Genomic DNA, 16,072 nt, shown 5'->3' on the forward strand with positions numbered 1-16,072 from the left:
CCTGATTTTCTAATTAATTATTAATTTTTAATATAAAAATTCTTAGTTTTCTCTTAACCATATCAAATCAGAATCAAAACCGAGCAAACTTAATAACGTTGTATCCACAGTGATATTTTAGCAAATTCAAGTTATAAGAGTTGTCCTTTGTGGGATCGGATATGAGCATTATATTAGCTGGAGGTGGATTCTCACGGGTCCAACAAGGGATAAGCGTCAGTAGGTTACGAGAACCTGTAAATCAGAAACTTAAAACTTGAGACTCTCTCTCTATATCTATGAATTCATCAAGGAAAGTAGCTGTAGAAAGGTTTTAAACCAAAGGGGGTGGCTTGAAGAATGATTCCAGTGGAAGAGACCGCTCAAAGGACTTAATCGGAGATGTAGCCCAGATACTAAGAGGACCAGAGTAGCCTAATTTCTCCAAAAACCGTTTAATACATGGACCGACCAAACGAGGATCGAAGCCAGTTGGAACGGGACACTTCTTGATGTCCCAAAATATCTTTGTTACTGCCCCAGGCTGCTTCTCTGCCGCCTTCACCATTCTAATTAATCAGAAAACTAATGATAAATAATCAAATTCAAAACTGGGAAAGCAAAATCAAAGTAAGGTTCTTCAATGTAGAACGCAAATCAAACATCAGATAAAGCAATATTCCAAGAGATCGATTGATATGGCTGGATCACTAACCTTGCTTATTGTCGAACAGGGAAGGAGGGAGAGAGAGACTGAGAGAGAGAGGTTTATTGAGAAACGATGCTTTGTTTCTTAATCTTCTTAACGGTGGTGATGAAGAGGCGTTGTGGATGAGTGAAAGGAGATGACGCTTTCATACACACCGCTGTGACACGAAGCTCCGACGTGATAAACGGTGGTGATTCCCGTCGACGGAACTGTTTTCATAGCCACAACCGAACAAGTAGAACACGGGATTTGTTGTTGTTGCCGGTTTGATTCTGGTTTGATATGGTTAAGAGAAAACTAAAAATTTTTATATTAAAAATTAATAATTAATTAGATAACGAGGATAAAATTGGAATTTGGATTGTATTGAAAAATCGTGGGTATGAAAATAACAACACTAATTATTTTGGGTTTTAAATGACACATTTTTATTATTTGGTGTATTTTTATTCTAATCCAAAACTATTGAGTATTAAACGTCTAAATAAAAATAATTTTAAATTTTTTTTGACATTTTCCCAAAATATAAAATAATAAAATATCAGTTTTTAGGATTATTATGACCACGAAGCTAAAGGGAGGAGCCATATGACACGTGTCAAATTCACTATCGTTCGTTTTGTAAAGACCGACTCAACTGGAAACATCCTAACCTAATAATGGGGTGGATGGATTAGGTCATCAATGACATTTGCTTTTTTTTTTTCTTTCTTTTTTCTTTTTTCTGTAATTCCCTATTTCTGGAATAATTGCTTTCTATTTTCTATGATGATAAAATATTAAAAAGTACAAAAATATTCTTTGCATTAAGACTATGTCTTGGTTCACCCAACCCAATAAGCATAAGCAATCATAATTATATGGTGGATTAGTAATAATATATTAATTATTTTATTTTTTTAATACTTTGTAGATTATGATAGTTTATTTTCTTTATTAACATATTAATATTTGGCATAAAGAACTCCAATCTACCGTTGACTTAAAATAAGGAAACTTATCTACCAATTTTTTGTATTATCGCAAAGTTGAATAATTCCAAAAAAACAAAAAAAACTTAGTTGTTAAGAAAAAGAATCAAATTTTAGGAAAAGGTCAATAATTAGAAGATCTACATGTTTTATTATATGATTTAAGTTCTAACCTTCATTTATTTTATTTTTGATAAAAATCTACTCATTTTTATCTAAAATTAATAATTAAACATTATTATTTTACTTTCATCAAAAATAAAAATAAAAGATAATTTGTTCAGGCTGAAATTTTTGAAAGGCCTTTACGTGTTGAGTAGGTCGAGCCCAAAGAGGCAAAGAGGCAAAGAATCTCGAAGCTTTTCTTATTTTATTTTGTTTAGTCATTGGCCCATTAAGAAGCTGCTAATATGTTGTATTGTAACTTTGTAAGTGTTAACTTACTAATAACCAATGGTGAGAGTTCTACACTATAGTCTATAGTTAACCTGAGTTTGATAAATACTATTACTACTCATATACTTATATATGTCATGTGTATCATTATAATATTCATAACATGTTTGCGTACAATCTAAGAGTTTCCTAGGTAAAACTTTAACGAGTATTTCAATTCTGAGTATTATTGTTTTTATCAATGCAATTTGTGGTTAAGAAATTGATGGCTACTGCGTAGGCTACGATGAGTTGTTGCCTAACATTTATTTATACTTCAAAATAGGGACCTAAACAACATTGCATTTGTCTGTAATTAATTACTACTTAATTTATCTCTTTATCATTGAAAGGCATACTATACTAGTATAGTAGTATGTAACTAACTATACTAATTAATAAATAAAAAATTAAATGCCGGTTTTGGGGTTTCATTGTTGAACTTGAACAAGATGAGTATTGAAGTATTCATACATTAAACCGAAAATTGTGAATCGGACAAACCGGTGAAATTAAATGCCGGTTTTGGGGTATCATCATCGTTGAACAAGACAAGTATTGAAGTATTCAAGAGACGAAAAATTCACAAGTCCAAGACCCATCTTTTTCTCCTCACTCTTCTGCCGGTTCTCTCTCTCTCTCTCTCTCTCTTCCTGTAGAATTTGCTAAAAATAGAGATGAGTATCTCTGTCCAACTATTATTCATGTATCTCACTCTCTTTCCTCTACCCTCTCTTCTTCTCTGTTACTACTACTCTGTTTCATTACCAACTCATACTCTGAGATTGCTTTTTCTTCCAACATGGCGTTTATGAGACTTGGCTCCAAATCCGAAGCTTTCCATCGTGAAGGCCAAACCTGGTACTCTTCTTTCTCTGCCTTTACCTCCCTGACTTAGACTTACATTTAGTCTAGCTATTTAGGTCTTTTAGTTTCCGGTTTCGATATGGCTTTCTCATGATGAGTGTCGTTGATTTCTCTTGAGTTTGTGTAATCAAGCTCTCGTCTTTTTACTTCTTTTTTGTTGAATTCGAGATGGGTTCTTCTGTGGATTTTAAGAATATGGCTAGCTCTGATTGATAATCAAATTTGAGAAGTGTNTTTTTTTTTTTTTTTTTTTTTGTGTGTAGTTCCCATTGCTCTCTAGAAGCGGGCTTCTTGAAAGGCTAATCGAAGAGTCTTCCACTGATGATGGATCAGGCTGTGTTTTGAGTTTAGATGAGATACCAGGAGGCGGCAAAACGTTCGAGCTTGTGACCAAATTCTGCTACGGTGTGAAGATCGAGCTTACTGCTTTCAATGTTGTTAGCCTTAGATGTGCAGCTGAGTACCTTGAGATGACTGATAACTATGGAGAAGGGAATCTTGTCGGTATGACTGAGACTTTCCTCAGTGAAGTGTTTGGAAACTGGACAGACTCGATCAAAGCTCTTCAGACTTGCGAGGAAGTGACCGAGTACGCTGAAGACCTTCACATTATCTCCAGGTGTGTTGATTCTTTGGCTGTCAAAGCCTGTGCTGACCCGAGCCTTTTCAACTGGCCTGTGGGAGGAGGAAAGAGCGCTACAAGCGGGCTGAACACAGAAGATGAATCGCATTTGTGGAATGGAATCTCTGCTTCCGGAAAGATGCTTCAACCTACTGGTGAAGACTGGTGGTTTGATGACGCTTCGTTTCTCAGCTTGCCTCTCTTCAAAAGACTCATTACCGCTATTGAGGCACGTGGTATGAAGCTCGAGAACGTCGCGATGGCGGTTATGTACTATACAAGGAAACATGTTCCTACGATGAATAGACAAGTAACCATGGATGAGCAAGTGATTGAGACACCGAACCCTTCCGAAGAAGACCAAAAAACTTGTCTTGAGGAGGTTGTCGGGTTGCTTCCTAGCAAGAAAGGTGTAAACCCGACCAAGTTTCTTCTCAGGCTGCTTCAAACTGCAATGGTGCTTCACGCAAGCCAATCCTCGAGGGAGAATCTGGAGAGAAGAATTGGAAATCAATTGGACCAAGCTGCTCTAGTTGATCTTCTTATACCAAATATGGGATACTCTGAAACGCTTTATGATGTTGAATGCGTTTTGAGAATGATTGAACAGTTTGTTTCTTCAACCGAACAAGGAGGTATCGTCCCTTCTCCTTGCATCATTGAAGAAGGACAATTGGTGAAGGATGGAGCCGATTTGCTAAGTCCAACAACGTTAGTGGCAACTTTGGTCGACGGTTATCTCGCTGAGGTCGCACCTGATGTTAACCTGAAGCTGGCGAAGTTCGAAGCCATCGCTGCTGCAATTCCTGACTATGCAAGGCCACTAGATGATGGAATTTATCACGCCATCGATGTGTACTTGAAGGTAATAAAACTTCTCTTTTAAAAATTTTAACCAATAGATTTGTTGAGGTTTTGATTTGTTTGCAAAATTTTTGCAGGCTCATCCGTGGATTACGGATTCAGAGAGAGAGCACATATGTAGACTCATGAACTGCCAGAAGCTCTCACTGGAAGCTAGCACACATGCGGCTCAGAACGAGAGGCTGCCTCTTCGTGTGATAGTTCAGGTTCTCTTTTTCGAACAGCTTAGGCTCAGGACATCTGTATCTGGCTGGTTCTTTGTCTCTGAGAATCTAGACAACTCTGAGAACCCAAATGGTGGCAATGGGGGTTTACTTAAACCCAGAGGTGAGAGCGTAAGAGAACGAGTTTCTGAGTTGGAAAAGGAGTGTGTGAACATGAAACAAGAGCTGCATAAGCTGGTGAGGACGAAAAGAAGCTGGAAGAATTTTACCAGGAAGCTTAACTTCAAGAAGAAATCAGAATGCTGCAAGCCCAAGGATCAAGCAACGCCAGCTATTTGAGCTCGTTCCATCCATCAACTCCTCTGTTTTATGTTGGCAGAACTACTAGTATTCTCTTCTCTCTTTTGTTCACTTAGGTAGAAAAGATCAGAACCTCGAGATACTGAGTGATCGTTTAGATTAGCTTTGTTTTTTTCTGGTTCTTGATGATACTCTGTTTTCAAAAGTTTTCATCTTTCTCTTAGTACCTCGCTAAGAGTTTTGATGCTTTTAAGATTCTACTGTCACTGACTTTACTGCAGAAACTTGGAATCGATAAAACTAGAACACTCTTGTAGGAAAACATTAATTTCATTTCTTAAGCAATTGCAGGGTGTATTATGCAGCCCCACAGGAAACAATCTCAGACACAAATCAACAGAAGGGAAATACAATCAACAAAAAATATCATTCAGCACAAACATAACGAAGAATCTTAGAAGTTCTCAAATCTCAGATTCTTAACAGGAAGGATAGTCTTTAGGCGGTGGTAGAACAGAAAGCTCAGGTGTTTTCCCGTTCTCGACGACGAAAGCCATCTTCAAACCCCACATTGTATGGACTTCCAAGTGACAGTGCATAAACCAAACACCTGCAACAACCAACATATGCATTGATCAGTTTGATCGGCTTATCATCATCATATATATGTGTGTTTGACAGATCTATATCATACCTGGATTATCAGCCCTGAATCTGATGGCAGCCCAACCACCGGTAGGTACTCCAACTGTGTTTCTCTCTGGCGGGTCAATGAGATTGAACTTAGCTGGATCTTTCTTGGGATCAAAGTTTCCAACACCGGTTCCAACTACAAAGAAGTTGTAGCCGTGAAGATGGAAAGGGTGTGACTCAACGGTTAGGAGATTGGTGTCTTGCAAGACAAGCTCAATTGTAGTATTGAACTTAACTCGGCTCAGTCTAGTCCCCGTAGATGTTCCGAGGTTAGCAGTGAGCGGCACACCGGTGTAGTTAAACGCTTTGGGAGGTCTGTCTGGGAAATCAGTTCTGAAAACTCCAGAGATGTTGGAGTAATGAGCTTTCAAGAGCGCGATCTTAGGCATAATGAACGTGACGTTGTTTATAGAAGCTGCTAGATTCGTCCCGTTCACACAAGTGGGGCACGCGTTGATGCCTAGCCCGATCGTGTAGAACAGTCGCCGGTCAACTTTTAAAGGAACAAGCGCGGGAAAGTTAGGTGTGTTGAGGCTCTTGAGCTTTCCGTTATAGTCCAAAGCGAAAGATGTGTCGTTAGGCAAAGGAAGCTTTGGTAAAATTGGTATGACCGTGTTTGGTACGCCTTTGTATTGAAGTATCGCGGTTACGGTTTTGTTGTCTACGGATACTGGAGCGTCCATGAACGGACTAGCTGCCATGAAGTACCGGTTTGGTGAGCGGTCGGTTTTGACTAGAACATTTGTTGTTTGACCTGGTCCGAGTAAAATGGCTTTGGTTGTGAACGGTTTAGTGTAGACCGCATCGATTTCAACCACGGTCATGTTGTGTCCCGCAATCCCGAAAAATAGCTCGTCGTTTAACGCTGCGTTGATGATCCTTAGAAGGTATGTTTTGCCAGCTTCGACCTCTACCACGAACGTGTCTGAGAAAATTATACGGAAAAATTATTTATAATTTATTTTGATCCGAGAGGTCCGGTCCGGTACGGTACGATAACAAACGGTTATGAAAAGGCTTACGTTTCTCGGAACACGGAAAGAGTGGTCCTGGTTTCCCGTTGATGGTATGAGCATCCGACATCGGAGGTGGTGCGCCCAATTGGTTGGCTTGGTTAACCGCGGTCTCAATGTCTTTGTTCCACCATTCTCCTACACAAATCAAATAAAAACCCCGGGGGATTAAGAATTAATTAAAAACCTAGATTAGAGTAGACCAGATCAGTCTAAACCGAACCAATTCTTGTTAATTTCTACTAACCGAGGATTATGTTGGTTTCTTGGTATGGCTGTGGGAACGGATACGGTTTTCCCGGTTGAGGCAAGATGACGATAGCTCCGTACACTGTGGCTCGTAGCCAGAGGATATGTGCGTGCCACCAGAGTGTTCCTCGTTGTCCGGTCACATTGAAATCATAAACGTAACTCTGTCCGGTTTGGATCGGACACTGAGTTATGTATGCTGGACCATCCGCCCAACCGTTCCGGTACTGTTTAAGCCCATGCCTACAAGAAACAAAAACCGTTAATTTTTTGAATCATAAAGAATGACTAAACCGGTTAGGCCGGTTTGAGACGTAGGAAAGAGATGTTTTACCAGTGGATAGACATGTTGTATTGTACATGGTTGGTTACGTTGATGATGACTCGATCACCTTCTCTTGCATAAACCGTAGGTCCAGGGAACATTCCGTTAACCGTGACAATCGGTTTAGCATTGCATATCCGGCTTACGTTCTTCACTTGAACCTGTTCCGTAATTCCAAACGTTAGTAATTACAAACAAGAAAATTACATATCTAGTGGAATTCAAATAAATGTATATTGAGTTTATAATAAACCGGTTTATGGAACACCTACATCGAATTGGTACTTCTTCACCGCCGCATCCACCGGAGATTGACCAAGAAACCCAAGAAGGTAAAAGAATAGAAAGAGAAAACCGGGGTTCCGGATTAACTTCATTTCCGGTTCACTCTTCCGGTTTGATGCAACGATGAGAGATTTGTATTAAATCTTGTATTGCCTTTTGGTTGGTTATACAAGTTGTATTTTATAAATTGTAGCTCGTTACAAATGCTTATATAGTGGCATAAATGCAAACAAAAGGTTGGTGAATGTCTCATAATAATATACTCTAAAAAAAATAATCTCTATAGGTTTACAAATGAGGAAATAAATATGAAAAATGCGTAAAATACATTATTAAGAAAAGCTTAGAAAAAAATATATAATGGAAGAAGAAGGCTTGTAAGCAACTTTCTGAAAGACGTTGGCGAATCAGCGTAACGTTTGTTAATAATATGGAGTACCTTCGAAGTTGATATCTCAGCTTTATATTAATGTTTTTGACTTTTTCGTTTTCACAATGAAAAATAATACTAAGAAACACCAATAAATATTTCAGTTTTAAGTCTCTCCAATTCAAAAAATGAATCAAGATTTATAGACGCCTACCTGTATATACTTGTTTTTGTTATACCAAAAGCCCTCAAGTTCGAAATCGAAGGTATCAACTTCTTTTCAAAAATATTCTTTTTCTGTTTTTATCTTAAATATCTGAAAACTTGCTTTGCAGTAACATGTTGCTTAGCCATTCGTTTAGTTTGTAAATTTTATGTTATAGTGATGTTTTGGCGTAAGCGAAAATGACTGCTCTCTTAAGATCAATATATATATATTTTTTTCAGTTCTTTGCCAACGAGAACATATGTATGATTTTCTAAGTTAAAATCTCAACAAACGTATTTTAATTGTAAAAGGAACGGAAGTTGGTCAATATTTATCAGAAGTTACGCTATTGACTGGTCAGAATCCTAATCGTTGGATCAAAACCTTCGATGTCCAATAAAGCCCCAAATCTAAAACGGTACCACAAATCACTTTATACTGAGTCATAAACCCAATTGAAACTAATGGCCACAGGCCCGTATGGAACATGCGTATTAGGATTTAAGCATCTCCATTTATGACATGAAACGTTACGCAAGTCACTCAAATAAATTCCCCCTTGATAAATTGTAACGCGGTACTAGAAAAATCTGACCGTCGTTGTAACGGTAACTTTTTCTCAACGCTGCAATCAAATAAAAACAACATAACTTTCCTTATATTCTTTGTTTGAGTAATTCCCTTTTTTTGGAGAAATAAAAAATGGTTTGGCGACTAATGTAATTGTAAAGTCCGTTTGATTTTATTGATATTTAGAAATTTCGATACTTATGTCAGTCTATCACTTACCATATTTTGTCGCTTTCGGGTTGTAATAACAGTTTAGACTTTAGAATATGTAAATGATTTATAATTGTAAAATCATGCATTTATTGTGAATGAGTGGTTTATAGAGTCTACTAAAAAGAGAAATATCATTAAAAAAAATTCAACTACCACAAGTTTTTTTGCACTTTTCATTGTATATAATATATGCTATTGGTTGATACTATTCTATGTTACATCTTGTTTTTGCAATCTTGTTTTTGCAATAGCTAATTTTAGAGATATGAATTAGGGGAAACAACACATTGACATTGCTTTGGCCAAAGCGAAGCGATACGCGTCGTATTATCGTGTCTTAGGACATAAGTAATCTGGCGAGGCCCACCAACTGCACAGTGACAACTTTTAATACGCTGTAATTCTGCCACGTAATAGAATGACGCTCCGCTCCCATAGTTTGGCTTTGTCGTATTATCCATTTATCCGTAACATAATTATAACTCCATCTTATTGTATTTGAAATTTTTATTGTTATTACAAAATCTCATAAAAATCAACAATAAAAACAATTGTTTTCAACACCATATACCAATTAAACAATTTTCTATAGGTTTAAGTATTCTGCTACCCTAATCATATCATTGATTGGCACCCAAACCAAAGAAAAAACAAAAAAAATCTTATACCTTTAAACAATCACGACAAATCAATCCATCAACAAATCATACATATCTGTTTTATTAGTGTCGAACATATTATATCCAGAACAGAAACTCTATTTATTATCATGAACAGAACAGACACAAGGTAAGAAAACAAGAAAGACAATATTTTCAGAATATGATAGCTACGTTTTTTTTTTCCGTGGCTGTTCAAATAACTTCTTTAATTCTTGCAGATATCGACTATGTGCAACTTGTTTAGAAAATATCTTTACAGGAGAGGTTGTGAGGAGCGAGGACCTAAATTTTTGTTTTCGGTTGTTAAAAACAAAAATAAATTCAGAAATTGCAAATATAATTCATCGATAGATAGACCCCTACAGATTGTAAATATGAAATACGAGGAAAAAAAAAAAGAAAAAAGGAAAGAAAAGAGTGTTCGACGCGTGTGAGCACCACTTGGGATTGTGCTACCTTCATGTAAAAGAACTAGCCAAATAGTGGAACACTCGTGTGACCACGTTTCTCACGTGCCTAGGATACTTCAGAAAGACGCTTTAAAACAAAGCTGAACGTGACAAATTAAAGGGGGTTGGAGAGAAGAAGAGAGTTAACTAGCTAATTCTATAGACTTGTCTACAAAAATATACTTCTCTGTTTTCCCATATATTAGAACCAAACACAAACAAAACGTAGAGAAAGAAAGGTTGAGACTTTGACAAGTTATAAGAAACAATGGAGGATGAAGAGGGAAGAAGAGAGATGACGAGGAAACAGAGTTCAAGGTTTAAGAGCATCTGCGTCTTTTGTGGTAGTAGCAATGGCAATAAAGCTAGTTATCAAGTTGCAGCCATTGATTTAGGCAAAGAATTGGTAAAGTATTTTATCATATTTGCATATTCACAATTAATGTTTTTCCCCAATTTAAAAAAAAATAAAAAATAATGACTTATTGTTGTATAACGAAAGCGTTTTGTTTCTAAAATTCCGCTTTAATACTTGAGAGATTGGTTTGGGTTTGTGTAAAAGGAATCTTGTCTTTCTATCCATAGCTTCCGCAAGAACATCACACATGCGGATTCTTGAAAGACCTGGTTTCCTAGTAATAGTGTTAATTTGATGAACAGGTGGCGAGGAAGATTGATCTTGTTTATGGTGGAGGAAGCATAGGTTTAATGGGTTTAGTGTCTCAAGCTGTTCATGAAGGTGGTCGTCATGTTATTGGGTATAATATGTTTATGATATACTGCATTATTTCTTCGTTTTTGTTATGCTTTGCTGAGTTCTTACAGAAAAAGGTATGGTTTCTAATCTTGTTATATTAATGCAGAGTTATCCCCAAGCTACTCATGTTGCAAGAGGTATTAATTTGACTTCGTTATAAAATCAAATGTTCAATGAGTTCTTAAGTAGGTACAATAATATAATGCTCTTTGCCTCTCTGTCAATGTCTCGCAAAACAAACACACAAAAGCTTACTGGAGAAACAGTAGGAGAAGTGAGAGAAGTTGCAGACATGCATCAGAGAAAAGCTGAGATGGCTAAGCATTCTGATGCCTTCATTGCTTTGCCTGGTACTCTCTCTTTCTCTCTGTTATATGCTGAGATGGCTAAGCATTCTAAGCATTTTTGATAACTCATTTGTCAAAACTTTGTAAGATGCTGAAAAAATTAAAAGTTAGATGTGTTTTGTTTTCCTACATGTAATTGTTAGTGCTTTATTTATTTTTTTTCTTTTTTAAAAAAATTGTCATTATATAGAGAGAGAGCTTTAAGGAGTGCGATTAATAAGTAAATAACATGTGGTTGATATGAATATGATATGTGGGAGATCCCAGGAGTCAAAGAATTATAAGAATCACGACAAATATTTTTAAAATGATTAATGTGTTTTTTTTTTTAACAAAAAGTGTTTGATCCATCAACATCTAAAAGCAGCGAAAATAGATGTCGACAAAGGACATCTGTTTTCCCTTTTTCGGGTAATGCTAGTAAGTATTATTTGTAGAGTTGGGAGTACGAATATTAGGAGAGAAATTACAAAATTGGTAATTAATTATGTACTACTAGCAAATATTGTGATCCATCATCATCATTCATGATGATGAGTTGAGTGCACTAACGTTATATATTATTGACCTTTGACTTAAAAAAGTACCAAAAGAGAAAGGACTTATCATAATTCAGATGTTGACTTTTCTTTAAAAACAAATAGGAAATTTTTACTATTTATGCCACTTGACTAAGTCAACGAGTCCTCACTAATCAATCAGGTGGCTATGGTACACTAGAGGAGCTACTTGAAGTGATAACTTGGGCACAACTTGGTATACATGATAAACCGGTATGTCTGTAAACCGATTTGGCTTGGTTTGAATGTGAACGTGATGATTCAAAGATAAGAATTTGGGATTTTTTTTTATTTTTTTAAAAACATTTCCTCATGCAGGTCGGTTTATTAAACGTTGATGGATATTACAATGAATTGCTATCATTCATCGACAAAGCTGTCGAAGAGGGATTTATTCTTCCAACCGCTCGACATATTATTGTATCCGCACCAACCGCAAAAGAGTTGTTTAAGAAATTAGAGGTAACAAATTAAGCCGGTAGAAGATACTATACTGACTCTAACCCTAAATCGGACCATATATATCCAAGTCTTAATATGGTTTAGAAACTCTCTTGTGGTTAAATCGAATATTTAGGCATGCGTGTCAAACATTTTAGATTAGACTGAGTTTTGTTTAGTATCATTTCATTGGTTTGTTACGTTGCAGGAATATGTGCCTCGACATAAATATTAAATAGTAACAGATGCCATCGAACCTGAGCTCCGAGACGTTCTTATTAAAAGAAAAAACAATCGTACGTAAATGGACGAGTAAAGATTTGATTATTTGGCAGCTAGACAATCTAAAAGTGGGTTATCATTAGGGGGTACGAAAAGTAACTTTTTCTTTCCTGGATTGTTTTCAGCATATATGGTATCTCAGAAATTTCGGTTCAAGTGATGTAATATATAAGAGCATATCATTTGAATTTTTAAGTCAGTGTTAAAAAAAAAAATTTCCTTGTTGGGTCAAAATTGAAAAACAAGGAGGACTTGTTACGTTGTACTAGAGATTGTACTAGAGATATTTACAACTCCATTAGAGTTCGAGGGTTTTTGGTTCAATGGCTTTCGATTCAAATGACAGAATACTAATACTAATCTATCTTAATTATAGAAAATCCATTGCATGAAGCTTTTCTAGAAATTAATGTAACATAGACCCAATGGAACTTTATTATTCGTTGGGCCTACGTGTAATTAAAACACTAATATCCATTGCATCACTTGGCTGTTGTAACTTGTAAGATACATTTTTCTTGATAGATATCAAAATTTATTGGAGAAATTTGGATTCTTAAAATAATAATTAGATTGAACAATTCTGAATGTTAAGATCAAATCGATTCAACTTTCTCTCTCAAGTCATGAAGCCAAGGCAATCATTAATTACAAGTATAAAATCATTAACACAATCTCGAATTATTTAAGTTACTTAATATCCATATGTCTCCTAAAACAGCCCGATTCGATCTTATTCTTCTGGTCTCCACGTAATAACTTTCATATAAATTAATGAATAAAAAATAAAAAATAAAGTAAACCCACTTGATTAACCGAAAACATTTGTTGAATCGAACCAATTAATTGAACAGTTAACGAGTCTGATTTGTTAACTGACGTCTCTTGTTTCGAGGTTAATTACTAAAATGATCAAATCTCCAAGTCTGATGAACCCACCCACCATGTGTTTTAAGCCCAAGAGAGATTCAGTGAACCAAGAAGGAAAATAATTTAAACCGTCCCTTACACTAATGAAAGGTTATGTGTTACAGAATCAAGTTTATTAATAGATTAATACTAATAAATTAAATAAATAAATATTTGGACACAAAGCCCAAAAGATCACAATCTAGTTTAAAAAGAGCGACAAGAAAGATTCTTCAAGCTGATGAATGATCTGTACCATGTAGCTCTGTTCCCTTTTTGGTGTTTAACTCTTTTACTTAACTGCCCGAACAACATCAACGAGACTAATTAATAGACCTACCTTATAACCAAAATAAATAACAGAATGTATATGTATTTCAAATTGTTTTTTTTTAAGATATACTTACATTATACATTCCATATGCAATTGAAACTTCGAAATTATATTGTGTTGGTCATAGGTACGGATGAAACATTTGTATGTATTTTTTAAAGTATAGAAGCCATGTATTAATTATAACTATTTATAGTATTAAAAAAAAAAAACAAGTGTGGTCTCTTATGTTATGGTTCATTGAACATATACATGAAACATAGGACTGGGAGGAGCCCATGTTCCTTTCATTGATGCATAATTTTAGTTTCTTGTGTTTTAGTTTGCTTCCTATCCAATGTACATGTATATATATATATATATATATAGATCTAATTTCACAAGTGCATATGGATATGAGTAAGTTTAAGTATATAGTGACAAGTTAAATAAAAAGACGAAAGAAATCAAAATTGGAGAAAAATAGTAAGGTACAATGTATGGTGGTTATCGATAGCCCGAGCTGTACTTCCATTGATGTAGGAGATGTTTGGGAACACGTGGATTATATTTGACTAAAACAATAGTAGAATTCTTTTTTGGTTCGAATTGATTTGTGAATTGGTTAGCTCGGTTGAGGATGGTTTGTTGGATATAATCAAAGTAAAATGTGATTCTTCAGGAAATTAATTATGGTTTGGTTTAGTTGTTTGTTCTTCGTTAATCAGATCGTTTGTAAATCGTAACGTTGATGACTTATCGTATTTGGTGACAACAAAACTATAGCTGATATATGAAATTAGATATGATAACAAGGTATAGAACACATTTAGTATGTAATTTAGCTATCCTGTCTAATTTCAACTACATATTTTTTTTGATGATTTAAACTAATCAAGTTCTTAGTTCGGACTTGGGAGATGAAAATGCCCATATAAAACAAAATCCTTCGACCAGTATTTATTCTGTGCAATTAATTTCGATGTCTATACAACAAAGACAGCAAAATAAATAAATAACTTGCCATATAAAGACATTATTTATGTGGAGTATAATGTCCAATCCTGTTTTGTTTTCCGATTTTTACATATTTAATTATTTATGGTACTGGATGGTTACTCCTTCATTTATTTTTTCCATTTGGTTATAAGTCAACAACTTATTCACCTTTTGATAACGCCTAGTATCATCAAGTTTTAGTTAGTTTTATCAAATAACGTCATTTTCAGAGCAAATTTTGAGTTTCTCTTCCATGTATCGGCAAAATGGCAAATTTAAATAGAACATTTCCAGGTAATTTACTTTCAAAACCCATGTATGTTTCTTTTTGTTCTTTTTTCTTTAACAAAAGGATTATTTTTATATTAACATAAGTATATCATTTTTTAAAAATCAGTAAATTCATATATATTGGTCTGTAATACAAGATAAATAAATCTAAATTGATAATTGGTTTTGTATTATAGAAGAAAACCAACTTTGCTATAACATTGTAATTGTCATAACCTTTTTTTTTATTGAATATTTTAAATATGCGAAGATAGCGTGAACACTTTTGGCGTTACAAAGTTTCTCAAAAAATTTATCTTATATATTGATTTCATATAAAAGATAAATAATTTTAAGTATATATTTGGTTTTGTATTATAGAAGAAAAACGACTTTGCTATAACATTGTTTATATCGTAGTTTTATATTACTTTAGTTTTCAAATATGCGAAGATCGCGTGAACACTTTTAGCGTTACAAAGTTTTTCAAAATTTGTAAGCACGTGTAGTGTTTTATGAGTTAGAAGATTCGATTCTTATCTTTATTTTGTAACGTTCGTTCAAATTTTTTTAAATTAGTCTTTTGAGAGTCATAAAGTTAGATTCTTATCTTTATTTTGTAACGTTCGTTTATATTTTTTTAAAATAAATAACGTTTGTTTTATATTTTTAGTATAACAAATATTACTAAAAATTAACATCTTTGTTATTATGATAAATGTTAATAAAGCTAAAAAGAGAATAAATTTAGCTGACATTTTCTCGTTTCAAAAAATCAAGTAAATACGATCAAAACTCTCTTCAATATTTTCTCACTCAATTAGTTGTAGTGGTTTATATTCATTTTCTGATGGGCCTGAGATATCAAAATTTAGAAATTGATTGAGCAAAAAAAAAAAAAGTGTCACTATATAATTGATGTGTTTTAAAAAAAGGAAAGGTATTATTATAATTTTTTTGATGCTGGTATTATTATTACCTATATGCAATGAGGAGGAAGGACGGGTCCATTATTATTTTTTTTTTTTAAATAATAATAATGCTCTTCTAGTCCACTTATCTTGGAATCTAAAACTACGATTAGTTTAAATTAAACTAAAATTTAAAACCTGAAAAAAATTAATTAAAAAGACGTTTTTTCAAGCTGTAAGAAAAAAAGAATATTACCTTTTTTTTATAACATTTATGTATCTTTTGATTGTTCTCTCTCTCTTTTGAAGGTGGCACGAGCACCCATAACCTTTCA

At 34.6% G+C, this 16,072-nt stretch overlaps 2 protein-coding genes, 1 long non-coding RNA gene and 1 pseudogene across 3 annotated transcripts; 2 read left to right on the plus strand and 2 right to left on the minus strand.

Moving 5' to 3' along the window:
• On the minus strand, positions 142-783 carry LOC104734341. Its single transcript, XR_759229.2, has 3 exons — positions 695-783; positions 320-548; positions 142-234 (listed from the first exon to the last, which is right to left on the minus strand). It is a non-coding gene; the product is annotated as an uncharacterized LOC104734341 (long non-coding RNA).
• LOC104734342 lies at positions 2,681-5,171 on the plus strand (annotated as a pseudogene).
• On the minus strand, positions 5,223-7,663 carry LOC104734343 (laccase-11). The gene is made up of 6 exons (XM_010453894.2): positions 7,464-7,663; positions 7,201-7,352; positions 6,865-7,109; positions 6,627-6,755; positions 5,606-6,529; positions 5,223-5,521 (listed from the first exon to the last, which is right to left on the minus strand). Exons 1-6 carry the CDS (start codon positions 7,566-7,568, stop codon positions 5,391-5,393), a joined length of 1,686 nt encoding a protein of 561 aa, XP_010452196.1. The 5' UTR covers positions 7,569-7,663; the 3' UTR covers positions 5,223-5,390.
• Positions 10,088-12,653, plus strand: LOC104734344 (probable cytokinin riboside 5'-monophosphate phosphoribohydrolase LOG6). Its single transcript, XM_010453895.1, has 7 exons — positions 10,088-10,354; positions 10,609-10,706; positions 10,812-10,842; positions 10,956-11,055; positions 11,755-11,825; positions 11,931-12,074; positions 12,262-12,653. The coding sequence occupies exons 1-7, from the start codon at positions 10,217-10,219 to the stop codon at positions 12,286-12,288; spliced, it is 609 nt and encodes a 202-aa protein (XP_010452197.1). The 5' UTR covers positions 10,088-10,216; the 3' UTR covers positions 12,289-12,653.

This window comes from Camelina sativa, chromosome 13 (genome assembly GCF_000633955.1).
Source record: "Camelina sativa cultivar DH55 chromosome 13, Cs, whole genome shotgun sequence".
Classification (NCBI taxonomy): domain Eukaryota; kingdom Viridiplantae; phylum Streptophyta; class Magnoliopsida; order Brassicales; family Brassicaceae; genus Camelina; species Camelina sativa.